This window comes from Alternaria alternata (assembly GCF_001642055.1).
Source record: "Alternaria alternata strain SRC1lrK2f unplaced genomic scaffold CC77scaffold_21, whole genome shotgun sequence".
Lineage (NCBI taxonomy): Eukaryota > Fungi > Ascomycota > Dothideomycetes > Pleosporales > Pleosporaceae > Alternaria > Alternaria alternata.
The window spans coordinates 344,004-358,920 of NW_017306210.1; the positions used below are offsets into that span (position 1 = coordinate 344,004).

The 14,917-nt window shown below is 51.7% G+C and overlaps 5 protein-coding genes across 5 annotated transcripts; 4 read left to right on the top strand and 1 right to left on the bottom strand.

Moving 5' to 3' along the window:
• Window positions 1-111: 111 nt before the first annotated feature.
• On the bottom strand, window positions 112-2,579 carry CC77DRAFT_382457 (ankyrin). The gene has a single exon (XM_018531450.1). The coding sequence runs from the start codon at window positions 2,440-2,442 to the stop codon at window positions 286-288; it is 2,157 nt and encodes a 718-aa protein (XP_018381984.1). The 5' UTR covers window positions 2,443-2,579; the 3' UTR covers window positions 112-285.
• Window positions 2,580-7,344: 4,765 nt separating this feature from the next.
• Window positions 7,345-8,454, top strand: CC77DRAFT_1043319 (hypothetical protein; the record flags this gene model as incomplete). The annotated part of the gene is made up of 2 exons (XM_018527310.1): window positions 7,345-7,404; window positions 7,525-8,454. Exons 1-2 carry the CDS (start codon window positions 7,384-7,386, stop codon window positions 8,452-8,454), a joined length of 951 nt encoding a protein of 316 aa, XP_018381985.1. The 5' UTR covers window positions 7,345-7,383.
• Window positions 8,455-9,603: 1,149 nt separating this feature from the next.
• CC77DRAFT_1065018 (MFS gliotoxin efflux transporter glia) lies at window positions 9,604-11,358 on the top strand (the record flags this gene model as incomplete). The annotated part of the gene is made up of 2 exons (XM_018528777.1): window positions 9,604-10,193; window positions 10,326-11,358. The coding sequence occupies 2 exons, from the start codon at window positions 9,604-9,606 to the stop codon at window positions 11,356-11,358; spliced, it is 1,623 nt and encodes a 540-aa protein (XP_018381986.1).
• A 466-nt stretch (window positions 11,359-11,824) lies between these two features.
• On the top strand, window positions 11,825-13,908 carry CC77DRAFT_382475 (alpha/beta-hydrolase). The gene is made up of 2 exons (XM_018531451.1): window positions 11,825-13,419; window positions 13,468-13,908. The coding sequence occupies exons 1-2, from the start codon at window positions 11,929-11,931 to the stop codon at window positions 13,678-13,680; spliced, it is 1,704 nt and encodes a 567-aa protein (XP_018381987.1). The 5' UTR covers window positions 11,825-11,928; the 3' UTR covers window positions 13,681-13,908.
• Window positions 13,784-14,916, top strand: CC77DRAFT_382434 (acyl-CoA N-acyltransferase). The gene has a single exon (XM_018531448.1). It carries the CDS (start codon window positions 14,137-14,139, stop codon window positions 14,803-14,805), a length of 669 nt encoding a protein of 222 aa, XP_018381988.1. The 5' UTR covers window positions 13,784-14,136; the 3' UTR covers window positions 14,806-14,916.
• The last annotated feature ends 1 nt before the right edge of the window (window position 14,917 follows it).

Consider the following 14,917-nt stretch of genomic DNA (forward strand, 5'->3'; position numbering starts at 1 on the left):
CCACGTTACGGACATCGTGCCGTAGCAACATGTCTGTTCATCCGTTATCGTGTCTCGTAGTGAGATGGCTTCGAAGTAGCCTCGCCCTAATACAAAGCAGGCGTGGGTAGACCTATAATCGTTTGTTTGGTCCTCTCTTCCTTCTTTCCCTTTCGTCATCATCATCTCGATGAGATCGTCCAGAACTTCTCTAACGTTCCTCTGCTAGATGTCATGGCACCAGTACCGACAGACATGATACGATGCCTTAAATCGCCTAAACATCCCCCAAGCTTTAATCACTCCTCATCCATACCCTGACCCATCGTACCCGCCACTGGCCCACCTCCTCCCTTGCGCCTCACCCTGACCGTGCGCATTGCCAAATGTGCTTGTGCTCGAGTTGGGCGTATCCCAGGGTGCCGGCTGGCTACCAGTGTTCGTGTACTGGCTGCTCTGGAACGAGGTCGTAGATGAGGCTGGACTTTGATGGGGATAGGGTACATAGGATTGCTGCACCGGATGTGGAGGTGGTGGGGGCGAGGTGTGGGGTGAATAATGTTGTTGCGGTGGCTGCGGTGGCCCTTGATACATCCATTGCTGTGGCTGAACGAAGTGCTGCGACTGTCGCTGTGGCATTGGCGGTGGGTAGGATTGGTTCGGAGCTCCAGTGTAGCTGTCTTGAGGAGCCATTGGAGGGGTTCCGTATTGAAGTGGTGGGGACGCAACCTGTTGGCTAGGCGTAGCATAGTCGTGCTGTGAAATTGATTGATCCAGAGGTGGCATGTAAGCCGATTGCCGCTGTTGATGGTACCGGCTGAGCGCTTCCATGTTGGCGACTGACTTGCGGTTGACAGCCTTACTCTGTCTTTTGAGTCCGTTATCCGCGCTTGCCTTCCTATTAGGTTGAGGCACGCCAGGTATCGATCCGGCTGAGTTGTGTCTTTCTGATACTAGAGACGAGGCCGAGTATTGCCGTTGTCGGTGCTCTATGGGTGATCGCATCCGCTCAGGCGTTGATGATGGCGACTGCGTTTTGCCTTGAGCAAATAACGGGGCAGGATAGCCAGCATAAGATGGAACTGGAGGTGGAGAGCTTGCGTTGGTATTATGAGTTGGAGCCTCTACATTACCTGGCCTGAGGTGGAAAGGCAGACTCCAAGGCTCTTGAGGGTGCTGGCCGTAGGCCGACTCGGACTGCATCGCATAGTCGTGCACGCTAGAAGAACTTTGCTCCGCCATCGAGGGCAATGGCGGTACAGGAGGACGGCGGTTAATCCCAACGCTGAGACTCACTGGAACCTCTCGGCGCTTCACGGTTCTGAAGCGCTTCACCGTCGGGTGACGTTTGCAGCGGTCCTGTGCGTCTTTCAACAGTTTTCGTATCTTCACCTCTTCAGACAACTCTTCTTCCAGTTCCAGGTCGGTGACGCTGCCTTCGTCGGTCTTTCCCGATACGGAGACACCATCGGCCTCCCATTCGTCATCCTCGTCGTCGTCTTCTTCCTCCTCGTCGGAATCTTCATCCTCTCCATCGTCATCATCCAAATCTGAGTTAAATCCCTCCTCTTCTGGAGCATCGAGTGCTTCAGTCGCCAATCCTCTAGTCGGATGCCGGGTGTATACGTTAGCACCTTCCTTCAACAGAGCGTCAACGCAAGCCGATTGACGATAGGCACAGGCTTCGACGAGAGCCTCATCCAGTAAGTGGTCTGGAGGTTTCATCGCAAGGAATTTCTCAAGAATGGCTTTGTTCCCTCTGATGGATGCCGCGGCGATGGCACTTCGATACATCCCCCCTTGGACCCGGAAGTCTGCCCCAGCATCTAGTAGCTTGGTAACCACATCCGTGCGATTAAAGTAGGAGGCAGCTATGAGAGCAGTATGGTATTTGCCCGCGTGGTGGTTGACAAGTTCGGGAGCCCGATCAAGCAGTTCGTCGATGATGGTCATATCGGCCTTCATTGCTGCAGTTTGGAGAGCATCTCCATACTTGCCTCCTTTAGCATGCACATCGGCTCCATGTTCTATGAGCAACCGCATGACAGCCAAGTCATCCCCACGAACTGCAGCAGCTACAGTTGACCCAAGCAGACCTCCTAGCGCTGACGCATTAGCACCATTGTCGAGTAAGCGCTGAACGACTGTTATATCGCTAGACTGAGCAGCGGCTAGGATGGGGAATCCGTGTAAGCCACCGCTGGCGTTCACATCAGCGTGGTGCTTGATGAGCAGCTTGACGATCTTTTCAAATCCACCGGCTGCGGCTGCGGACAATGCGTTGCCGAACTTTCCGTTGGCTGGCCGAATATTGACAGCTGCACCATGCTGCAACAACTCCTTCACAATTTCGAAAGATCCAGCAGCACAGGCAGCCTGTAGTGCTGTACCATACTCGCCAGATATGGGCTCGGTAATGGTGATATCGGCACCAGCTTTTAACAAAACGCGGACGCTCTCCATATCCTCTGCCCCTGCAGCGGCTTGCAGTGGTGTTCCATATGGACCTCCAACAGCATTGACGTTCGCTCCAGCATCAAGTAGAACCTCACAACAGTCCTCATCACCTTCAGCACTGGGAACAGATTAGTATCTCTTATGTAGCAGGAGTAGTTGGACATACGCTGCAGCATGAAGGGCCGTGCCGTACTTCTCACTTGAGATGTGTACGTCGGCCTCGTGGTCGATGAGGAATCTCAAACCATCCGCATCACATGAATCTGCGCAATTAATCAAGGCTGTCGTGCCTCTGGCGCAGGCTGCGTTGATATCTGCAACGTTCTTCAAGACCAGCTCCAAATCTTCAGTAAGCAGAGTAGACGCCGCCAGTGAGATTACTGGCCAGTTATCTTCTCCTCCTCGTACGTTGACGTGAGCGCCATGTTCGAGCAAAATTCTAGTCGCATTGCTATCGCCTTGCTCGACAGCGGCAATGATGGCATACGAGAAGTGTCCACCAAAACCATTTACATCAGCTCCTTCTTTGATCAGAAGACGAATCGTCTCTTCGTTGCCAGTATGAACAGCGGCTTGCAATTCGTTGCCGTAGTAGCCGATGGGCTCAGTATTTAGCTGAGCCCCGTTATCAAGTAGTAGCTGAACGTTCTCAGCATCGCCGTACCATGCAGCGGCCTGGAGGCATGTGCCATAATCTCCGCCGCGTTTGTTCACGTTTGCACCCTTGGCGAGGAGAGCTTTCATGATGTCGGTTGTACCATCGTATGCACTAGCGGCCAATGCAAACCCGTAGGTTGGACCTTCCGTGTCCGGGTCGGCGCCGAAGTCTAGAAGCAGCTCCACAGTATCGACATGCTCGTTGTCGGTGGCCTGGTATAGCGCTTCATCCAGTTGCGCTTGATCGATACCCTTTGGATAGAGTAGCTTGAGCACTTCCGTCCGACCATAGAACGCTGCCAAAGAGAAAGCTCTCTGGTACCGAATAGTAAATGTCGACAGTTCGGATTCCTTGTCCAGGATGGCCTTGACAATGGGGGCGTAGCCTCGTTGCGCAGCGGCTTGCAGTGCCTGCTCGAGCACAAGAACCCGTTCTTCTTTTTCAAGCAGGACCTGGAAAACTTCCAGATGATTGTATGTAGCAGCAGCACTCAAAAAGCTTCCATACGTCTTCATTGGGCGGTTAGGGCTCCACGAATGCGACAACAGGTGCCGGACTACATCGGCATGCCCACGACGAGCGGCTGCACCAAGTGCAGATCCATAAAGATAATCCTCATTAGGATCGACATCAGCGCCCTTTTCGATGAGGAGATGAACAGCTTCGGTATTGCCTGAAAACGCGGCAATGTTTAGCGCTCGTCGACCAGGTCCACCAATGACGTTGACGTCTGCGTTACGGTCCAACAAAAGCTTCACGATACGATTTTCAAGATTGCCAGCTGCCGCATAGAGCGCCGTTCCTTGATCCGGAGTTGTTGCATTGATGTCGGCATCGCGGTCAAGTAATGTGCTGACGATATCGTAGTGACCATTAGACGATGCAGCGTGGAGCGCAGTCGGGTTGGCATTGCTGCTCGAGAAATCAACTTCGGCACCTGCTCCAAGTAACGCATTAACAATCTCGTCGCAGCCACTCTCGCATGCGTAGTATAGGGGCTGGAATCCTAACGAGTCTTGTGCATGAACTTCAGACGTTCCCTGGTGATCTAAAATATGGTCGACCAGCGCAGGAAATTCGAGGATCACAGCGACGTGAAGTGGTGACACGTCTTTCTGGTCTGTCATGTTATGAACATCCTCTATGGTCTTCCACCATCTTTGGCGAGCATCAGAGCCTTGTCGCCAGAATGAGTGATCAAAGTCGATCTCCTCAAGGACGTCCGGTGGGGCTCTCTTCGCATGCTCCACCCAATACCGAACAGGATATCGTAGATCCACATCTAGTATACCTTCGTCTTCATCCTCTTCTACATCAGAAGATGCATCATTGTCTTCGGTGGTCTCTTCCTCTTCACTTTGTTCGCTCGCGTCGTCCTGTACTGATCTGCTGTCAGCATCGGCTGGATCTGGCACTTCTTCCTCTTCCACGTCGAGCTGTTCTACTGGCTCCTCTTGCTCTTCATCATGCTCTGAGGTGTCTTGGTTTTCGATGGCTTGATGAATATACTCCAATGATCGTAAGGCGATGATACCGTGCTGCACATCGTCGAGGTCCAGAGACAGGTCGTTCTTTGCATACTTTCGGAGATGCTCTTGTGCAGAGATGTCGATCCACTCTACGGTGCTGTTGTCTAGATCCCAGTCGTTGCCTCTCAACGTAAAGAAAGCACCACAGCGTCTTATGTAAGCTTTGAGTTCTTCTAGATCATCCCGATCTTCCGAAGGCAGACCAGCCATGACAGCCAGCTCACGCATCGTCGGCGCCACGTACGCCAAAACCCTGCAACGCAAGATCTCTTTCGTGTATTCGTAACCCTCAGCTTGCGGGTTTAGAACGCGCTTCCGCACGTGCTCGAACATATCCGTCAAACCATATGGAAAAGACTCTAGCAGTTTGCGAATTTCTGCGTGTTGAGTACGCCCGGAACTCCAAGCATTCTTGACTTCCTGTATTACCAGGCTGACATAGATCCAATTGTCTTCCGCGCGCGCGTAGATATGGCGCTTCACGAAGTATGCCAGAGACGACGGGAGCTCAAGTTCATCGACACTGACAGATATGTTTGCTTTGAGATCGTCGCTGATATGTGCGGAGTTCTCCGCACTGCTCAAGTTGATCTCTAGCGATCTCGGTCTCAAGCAATTTTCGATGTTTCGTCGGCCGCTACGATTCAGCAGCAGCCATTTGATGGTTTGGGTTTCTTCTGCATCCTTTGTAGCAGCCTCGGTGTCCAAGGTCTCCGTCATGAACTGCAGGAACTGCACCAAAGATTCTTCTGCAAGCTGTTCTAATCCATACACTGTGATAAAAACATTGGTGCGAGATAGATCCTTTGCCATTTTGTGTAGTGCCACCCACAATGTCGGCACCTTGAGTATCTCCTCGGCATCGAAACTTTGCTTCCCAGCGTCTTTGCTGCTGCGAGAATCTGAGAGTAGATGCCGTGCAAGATCCTGGTCCAGATCGATCATCTGGCGAACAACCATCTGAAGCAAGCTTTTCAGTGATCGTCTCATCGTATCGCCTTGGTCGCAAAAGAAGGATATGATCATGGCCTTTTTACCGGGCGATTGTCCGAGGTATTCAAGGGCAGAAGTGGCGATCGCACCTTGACCGGTACCAGCCTTTCCGTGAATCCACAAGATAGGATGTGCAGACGAGGTCTTCCAAGTCTGGAAACTGTCGATTTCGAGCACGGAAGACGGTTTCGTGCCCTTCGCCCCTCTGTAAGTACCCTTTACAGCTGCGTCTACGTCGGCAAAGCCTTTGCTTAGAACATCCATCATGCTATGGTATGTGCGATCATCGACCTGAGCCTGTCGAAGCATGTTTTGACGGGTTTTGATGATGCTGTCTGCCTTGTTGGCTGTTTCACGGAGCTCATCAGAAACGGCAGTGAAATTTCCATCCTTTGGCCCGGGGAATTTATTAAGTTGGAAATGATCCGACATAAGAGACATGTGATCAAACGACTCGATTGTTGCGGAAGACTGGTCAACGATACGCTCCTTGCTCTTCAGCCATGAAATCCCTTTGACAAGGTAGTTGACCAGGTCGCTATCGTTCTCCTCCCAGAAGCAGAATAGCCGAAACTGGGCTTCTCTCGCCATATAAGAGAACTCCGTGAGGAGACTGCGCAAGATTTCGGAATCTTTCTCTAGAACCTTGAGTAGGCTTGATGGCGTGCCCCAGCCGGCGACCTCAGCCATGGAGGCTAGAACCATTGCCTTGGACTGGCTGGATGTGCCGTGAAAAGGAGTACCGAGGAAGAAACATCCTGCAATCCAGGGATACACGTTGGGGAAGTCTTTCTGGCGTGATCTTGACATAAGTAAGGCCTTTTCAAGGATGATGCCGCCCAGACAGTGCGAGACGAAGATGATTGGCGTCTTAGCGTCTTCCTTTGAGGTGTTAGAAGGTAGTCGTGGCGATAGCATGCTCACTTACTCTAGATCGGTCGAGTCCAGATAGTAGTTTGAATGCAACATTGTCGATGCGCTCATCAACGGATCCCTTTCCGAACCACTGCGACTGATATTGGAACACGCTGATCTTGGCATGCGGTATCTTCTTGGGCAGCATGTTCGCATCACGTAACCAATGCACTTTGTTCTTCTTCCATGTATATTCCGGATCTGCTCCTAGCCCTGGAATAGCAATGATCCTCGAAGATATTAGTTTTGGTCTTTCGTCCTCACTTTTTGACCACTTACTCGAGTTTGATCGAGACCTTTGATGTTGCCTGCTCATCGCTGGGATAGAGGACGTTCAGTCCGGGATTGAACGACTGCGCTCGTTAATGGGTGGAAAATCGCGGATGAGCATGACACTGACCTGCGCGTCGAACTTCGAATGTTGGACCTTCGTGGCCGAAGCCATCGTGAATTGTGGTGTTGCAGCAGAACTGCGCTGCAAACTGGAAGTTGGTGGCTATCAGGTACGTTTGAACCATCACCAAAGGAATACTTTCAGGGTCGGTTTGTAGAACGTTGCGCTCCCGCGCATGGCTTTGCCCCCTGCATCCAGGCTTCATTCGCGCCTTTGGGGGCCGAATATATTGGGGGCCAAAATTACCAAAAACAGAAACATGGAGCGGATGTGTCAGCCAGGCGTACAGTCCAATACAGCCCCCTGGCCACAACCGTATTGGTGGCAGATTATCGAGCGCTCGGGGCTGTTGGCGATGGGGCGGGACCGGGGCGGACGCTCGCGAATCCGCTTAGGCGACCAACGCAGGTCTTCATCTCGCCATCGCAGTCCTTCTCCACGACTTAGATGTCGTTTTCATGATGATTGACTCCTTCGAGGTCAGTAGCAACCTTAAGGGTCTCCGTCAACACACTAATTTCGTATAGCAGTCGATCAAGTACCCAGTGCCTTTCCGGACGGCGCCGCTAAGGACTGAAAGCTTGGATGGTGGGTCAAAGTCGAAAGTTCCATTATTGCCAGCGACGTTCCGGAGGAACTACAAGATCGAGCGCATCGACAACAACATCGGTGCATTTCTGGATGTCGAGCTGAATGTCCGCCGTTTGAACGAGGTTCACGAATGGCTCTGGCTGGTGGGTCTGCCAACCGCGCCGCGGCCTCTTCATTATCAGGTGGTGAAGAAAAGAGAGATTATTGTGACGGAGCAGTTGGACCTGCACCTTGTTTGGTCGTCGGCGCCTTCGTCGTTGATTCTTCTCAAACCGCTGCCTCGCTTCCTCTTTTGCCCAGACTTCTGGACTGAGCAGATTTGCCCACGTCGGCACCTGTACGAGACTGCACTGGGATTTTTACTGTCGTATGTCGCGCTCATCGAAAGAGAAGTCGACTACAACTTGGCCATCTACCATGGTCTCATTCCCAAGGAAATTACTTGGTCTGCGTGGCTGACACTCGTTGACGAGGTCGTTCGCGCCTCTGTACAGGTGCACACGATCGATGCGTCGACTACATCGTCTGTAGATTCCCTCGAAGCGCGTCCGGTCGTGAACCAGCGCTTCAACTACGGGGAGTTGCGCCTCGGGCGGCTGAACTGGATATACCGCCTGACCATGGGCAAGTTTCGCGGGTACCTTAGTGGCTGCACAACGTACGGGGCTTTCATGCGTGACAACGTCAACAGTCTCATCACGCTATTCGCATACACTACCATTGTGCTCTCCGCGATGCAGGTCGGCCTTGCGACAGAGCCTCTTGCAAACGACTACTCCTTCGGCATGGCTTCATATGTTTTCTCGATCTTTTCTATCCTGGCACCATTAGCATGCATCGTAGCGATACTGGGCGTCATAGCCACGATGTTCCTCATCAATCTGGTGCATACGCTGACGATTCGGGGAAAGAAGCGGCGTCAAGGTGTCAAAGTGTGAGGGTGCCGGTTCGGAGTGGGCGGGCAGGAAGGCTGAACGCGAAACGCGCTGCACACAATGACGCGCCACGGGCCGACAGCCTGGACTTCCCCACCAAACCTCACCAAGCCTTCAGCACTCATCAACACCACCACCCAGGACTTTCTGTGGCAGTTAGTTTACGGTTACTCGTCAGCCAACGATGACACCCAGGCAAGCGCTTAGTATGCGCACGACTGATCGAACAAAGACCGCGAATGGCGCACAGATATCGCGATGATATCCTTGAAAGCAGCCAGGCCTCACGGATATCACCAATGTCTTCTACGACGTCTAGTTGCGATGATCTGGGGTATCCGTCAATGGTACATCGGAGACCATACCTTCACATCACTAACGATCATATCTGCTTATCAGGTTACTCACCCATTCGCGCGATCGGGATTTGCGAAATCCGCCAAATCATATGCTGTTTTCCCTCGTTCATTCATACGGTTAGTCACGAAATCGCAAAGCATATCCGCTACGACAATTGGTGCTCAGGTGTTTTTGCAGTTTTGTTACTAGTGAAATGCATGGCATAGTGTCGTAAGCCTTTAGACCCTCAGAGCGGTGTTGTCTTAAACGTATTGGGTCAATGTGTTGGAGATATGTCTGAAACTGGCACGTATACGAAGGAGTTCATATTTTCTAGGTTTTACCCCAAGTGCTAAAGCCTGCATCATGGGTGTACACGGTTACCCCTTCAAACCCTTTTTATTCTTATCTCTGAATACTTTGTAACTTAATTGAGCATGTATACCTTCAGGATGCAACCCTATAGAAATGAACTTATTTGTATTTCTGCTCGTAACCACCACAAGCCCGCATCTACTCAAATTGCTAGGTGAGACTTGCAGCAACTGCGTTCATGAATTTCTGTAGGTCCAATTTCGATGCTCATTGCATCACCACGTTTATGCTTGTAGGCGTGAAGGAAACAATAACTCGGAGTCGACCATCGGAGTAAGCCTCTACCGAGGCAAGCTTTTATGCCGGTATCTAACCTGAACTGGCTGCTAGCGCAGACACTAGACCCTACGGGCATCTATAAACTGATACGACTCTAGTCATCTTGGTTTGTTTTTTAGGCTCCAATTCTTCGACAGAACATTCGTAAAGTACGGCATGATGAGCGGAGAACCAATCGAGCTCGCCAATCTTGGAGCTGTGGAAGCGCCAACGGCTGCAGCGATATCTGACACCACTGCACCACTTCCTCAATACCCTCGTGGTATCCGCTTGGTTCTGGTCACAGTCGGCCTTATCCTTTCCATCTTCCTCGCAGCTTTAGACTCGACAATCATCGCTACAGCAATTCCGAGTATCACCACCCAATTCGGCAGTATCAGCAATATAGCCTGGTATGGCTCGTCATACTCCATCACCAACACTGCGTTCCAATCCGCGTGGGGCAAAGCTTACCAGTACTTTAACCTCAAAGCGACATTCATGTGTGCGATTGCAGTGTTCGAGATTGGTAATGTAATATGCGCAACTGCACCATCGAGTGAGGTGTTGATCTTTGGAAGGATCGTGGCTGGCATGGGCGGTGGTGGGGTGATGACGGGCGCGTTCATCATCATCGCAATTACTGCTGGGCCGGAGTACAGATCAGCGTATATGGGTGTGCTGGGTGTGACGTTTGGATGTGCGAGCGTCGTAGGGACGTTGATGGGTGGTGCTTTGACAGATGGCCCCGGATGGAGGTATTGCTTCTGGTAAGTCAACCTAGCATCATATGTTCAGACATACGGTTTGCCACCACTAGAAGCACTCGATCGGATGCTGTGTGCATAACGCAAGAGTCATAGGAACCTCCTTGTGTACACCATAGCGCTGACTCTACCCAGGATCAGTCTACCGATCGGTTTCGCTGCAGCGCTCACGATGTTTCTTTGCTTCAAGAACCCCGAAAAGCCCAAAGATGTACCTCTCCGCGAGAAAGTATTGAATCTGGATCTTAACGGCGCAGTCTTACTCTCCGGGTGTTTCTCGTGCTTCATTCTGGCCATGCACTGGATAGGCATCATGCCTTGGACGAGTGCTCGTGTTATTGGCAGCTTCGTGGGCTTCGCAAGTCTCTTCATCTGCTTTGCCGTCAACGAGTATGTCATGGGCAGCCGTTCTATGGTACAGTTTCACTTGTTCAAGAACAAATTGGTTTCAGCCAATTTGCTCTATGCCATGTTCCTTGCTGGCGCCTTCTTCCCACTTATGTATACGCTACCCATTCAGTTTCAAGCTGTCGACAACAACACGGCTTCGCAAAGCGGTATCCGGCTCATCCCGCTTGTCATGGGCGTCTCGGTCTTCACCATGATATCGAATGGACTGCTCACATTTTGGCGCCATTACAAGCCCTTCTTCTTACTTGGCGCACTCTTTGCTGTGGTTGGCAATACGAAGATACACTCCCTGGACGTCAGTACACCAATCAAAGACTGGGTTGGCTTCGAACTCTTGACAGCCATGGGAGTTGGCCTCGCTCTTCAGATCCCGATGATCGCGAACCAAGCCCTGGTTCCCGCTGAAGATCTGGGAGCTGCAACATCCATGTCGCTGTTCATGGAGAATTGTGGTACTGTTCTGTTTGTCGCATCGGGTGAAGCAGCATTTACGAACGGACTCCTTTCAAGTCTTGCCCGTAATTTGCCACAAGTCGATGCGAAAGTGGTATTAGATGCCGGCGCGACGCAGATACGCGCTCTTTTCTCAGGTCACGAGCTGGAGCAGGTGTTGGGTGGATATCTAGATGGTTGTAAGACAAGTCATATCGTCACCGTAGCTTGTGGAGCGATGGCTGCGGCGATCAGCTTGTCGAATGCAGGGCCGGCAGCCATCAAAGAGTTGAAGAAGAGTATCGAAAAGAGCCATGAGCGATGATTGTGCGAATGGGTTGATGGATGAGGCTTCAACATCCGGGATGTTGTTTCAACATAGAAACCAGGGCTCAACGCCTTGCATTTGAGGTGAGCTCAACGCTCGCGTCTAAACTCGACACATGTGCGCTGCTATTACAGGTCACTCCAGTAGCCTATTGGCATTAATCTATGCTGCTCAAAGCGCACCACCATGAGCTTGGATGACTCGACACCGACAATTGCACCGTGCTTATATCCTGCTATGCATCGATCGCTCAGGGTGCCTGGGAGACTTGCAGTTCCTTAAGCTCTCTTCGACAACGGGTGCGTTCGATGAGTGTAGATATGACGCGTCGATGACACGTTGTTCCAATACCTGGTGACTTCGTTCGCGATTCGTGAGGCTCAGTTCGTGCCGGATGAGAGGTGCGCGTGGATGGAGGCGCGTGACGTAGCATAAGATATGCTAACCGAGTTTGGTCGTAGCTCCTATCACGAGCCAGAGCGGGCCGTGCGCAAGGCGGCGACTCAGCCATCGACGCGCTTATCATAACAGTCCCATCTCTCGCCTCCTCTACAATGTCCACACATCATGCCATCAAACAACTCGACTCTTAATCATCGGAGCAGGCCCTCCAACACTCTATTCGCCTTTGGCATCCTCGCACAGGTCGCGTTGCTTGTCGGTATCTTCTGGACTTATACGAGCTATGGCAACTCCCGTGAGCCGACCACGTTAGCGGAAGCAGCAGTTAAGACAACAACGAGACCAAACGGCTTCACTTTGCGTCACCTTATAGATCATGGCGCTGGCCAATCTGGACCACGAGCACGCAGATTCGATGTGACACCAGAGCGATTTGCCGTAGCTGGTCTTGATACTCACATCGGACCCTTCGCTATCAAGACAGCACCGGTGAAGATAGAACGACCTGCATTGCGTGGCTACGATGCACAGATCCCCATGTCGTCCATGTGGATCGCCGAAGATGTACCGGGTCCGGATGTTACGGACAAGAACACGGTAATCAGTTTCGCGAACATGTCCGAGGATGCTTACAAGGTCGGTCGTGATGACGCTGGGTGGATGGACGTTGACGGACGTTACAATTCATCAGTTCCTTTTGGTTGGGATGACAGTGGCATCCGAGGTCACGTGTTTAGCGATGATACCAATTCCACCATCATTCTGGCGGTGAAGGGAACGACTGTAGCCATGTTTGAAGGCGATGGAACCTCCGTTCACGACAAAGAAAACGACAACTTGTACGGCTCTTGCTGTTGCGGCCAAGGCGGGACATATCTTTGGCGCAAAGTGTGCGACTGTCAAACTGGCACCTACAGCTGTGACGAGCAATGTGTCAAAGACGAATTACGAAAGCCAAACAGATACTATGCTGCGACTGTCGAGCTGTATCAGGAGGTTCTCAAACTCTACCCGGATGCGAACATTATGACGACGGGACACAGTTTGGGAGGTGTCTTGGCTTCTTTGATTGGCTTGCAGCACGGTATTCCTGCGGTGACGTTCGAGGCCTACCCGCAAGCCTTAGCAGCTAAGCGCTTGGGTTTGCCAGCTGCCGGCGATGTCGCTCCACTTAGGAAGAATACAGGCGGCTTTCATTTCGGACATACCGCTGACCCTGTGTATATGGGCACCTGCAACGGCGCGACGAGCTTTTGCTCAATTGGCGGATATGCTTTCGAAACACTCTGCCATACCGGGAAAAGATGTGCATATGATGTGGTGAAGGATTGGGGATGGAGACAGAACACGCAAACCCATAGTCTCAGGTACGCCATTGACAACGTGTACATGAAATACGACGAGGCAGCAATATGTCAAGAAGAAGACGTTGGGTGCGTCGATTGTTATCTGTGGAAGTTCGAGAACGGCACCCACACCACAGCGACGACCAGCTCCACGACTGCAACAAGTACTACATCATCAAGGACGCGGACTGAGACGTGCAAGACACCTGGGTGGTGGGGATGCCGTGATGAGACCACTACGATGGTATCGACCACTTCATCCAGCCCATCAAGTACCGCAACCAGTACTAGTACAAGTACCTGTCAAACTGTGAGTTCGTAAATTCCATGACTGCGGACAGTTCGCTAACTTCTAAAGCCCGGATGGTTTGGTTGCAAAGACAAAACGACCGCTAGCACAACTAGCACAACTAGCACAACTACTACTACGTCTAGTGAGCCAACGACTACATGTACCTCGAAAGGCTGGTTTGGCAGGTGTCACGACGACGTGCCTGCGACGACTACACCAGCCATGGAAGGCCATGCGTACTGGCGGACGGCCACGACCGCGACGCAAACTGCACCATAAGTTGACTAAACTCCTGGACATCGTTTTGGTGGTAGTTAGTTGAATACAATTGCATCTACACACAAGTAACACAACAACTAAAGCTCTCGATTTCGCTATCATACACGCGATGCCGCCGACACTTGTTTGGACCTTTCCTGTTGTCATAGCTACAGAAGTCGCAAGATCGTGCAAGGCGCTCAGCTCAATAGGAAACCGCTGACCATATGGATCTTCAAGCTTTACATGCCGACACTGACTGCGACTGAGAACACGATGCCGACGCCTTTCCTCAATCAGGTAATCAAGCGAAGGTACTGATGGGTCAAGCTTCTTGCTTTCGGGCGTTACCCAGGCTAAACCCGAGCGATCTGAGTCATTTGCCATATCTCTAGGCAGCCATCACTCAGTACGTCAAGGCGGAGACATAAGAAGCTCAGCTCGGCCAACAACTAAGCTTCTTCAGCCTCCTCCGAAATGCTTGACCATGACTTCCATCTCACGACACCCCGTCTGTTCATATCCCACCTTTTACCTACCAACGATGCGCATTGCGACTTCATACACGACCTGATGTTCAGTCCAGGCATCACTAAAGAGATGCCTGCAGCCGCTGTGGAGAAGGCAATGAGCACTCCTCCACGCGACGCTGGGAGGAAGTTCATCGCGGACTGCGTAGACAGAATGGAGAATACAGGCTATGGTCGCTACCTCATCTCTCTGAAGTCAACCTCGACCTCGGACATATCAGCACTTGAAGAAAGCACCTTGCCTTTTTCGGAAAGACGGTTGGTGCCAATCGGCGTTGTATCGATGCAACATGCACGGTTCCCGTCCGCCCCTGCAGCACCAACAATCCCAGACGTAGGCTTCGGTTTATTATCTCGATATTTTGGAAACGGTTACGCTACTGAAGCTGCAACAGCGCTGCTGAACTACTTCAGAGAAGAGAAAGGACAAAAGGAATTTTGCGCTTTTTGTAGACCGGACAATGAAGCGAGTAAAAATGCGCTGATAAGGTTGGGATTTGAGCCGAGAGGCCTGAGAGAGGTCCATGGGGTTGTCGAGGGAGAGTTGTTGAGTGCGCTGGTATGGACCATGGACATTGGACATGAGGAAGGGGTCCTCGAGGCAAGAGGCTTGTAGTAAGTCGTGAAGCATGTTGCCGAAGGCGAGTCGCACACCGACAAGATCCCGTAGCTTCATTTCGCATGTTTTGATTCTATACAGTATTCGCATGCCATGACCCAAGCTTCCA

Bases quoted from the DNA above. Each gene is read 5' to 3' on its own strand.
- CC77DRAFT_382457 (XM_018531450.1), bottom strand. From the start codon at position 2,442: ATGGAGAGCGTCCGCGTTTTGTTAAAAGCTGGTGCCGATATCACCATT.
- CC77DRAFT_382475 (XM_018531451.1), top strand. From the start codon at position 11,929: ATGCCATCAAACAACTCGACTCTTAATCATCGGAGCAGGCCCTCCAAC. The intron at 13,420-13,467 runs GTGAGTTCGTAA...TAACTTCTAAAG, and splicing joins GTACAAGTACCTGTCAAACT to CCCGGATGGTTTGGTTGCAA.
- CC77DRAFT_382434 (XM_018531448.1), top strand. From the start codon at position 14,137: ATGCTTGACCATGACTTCCATCTCACGACACCCCGTCTGTTCATATCC.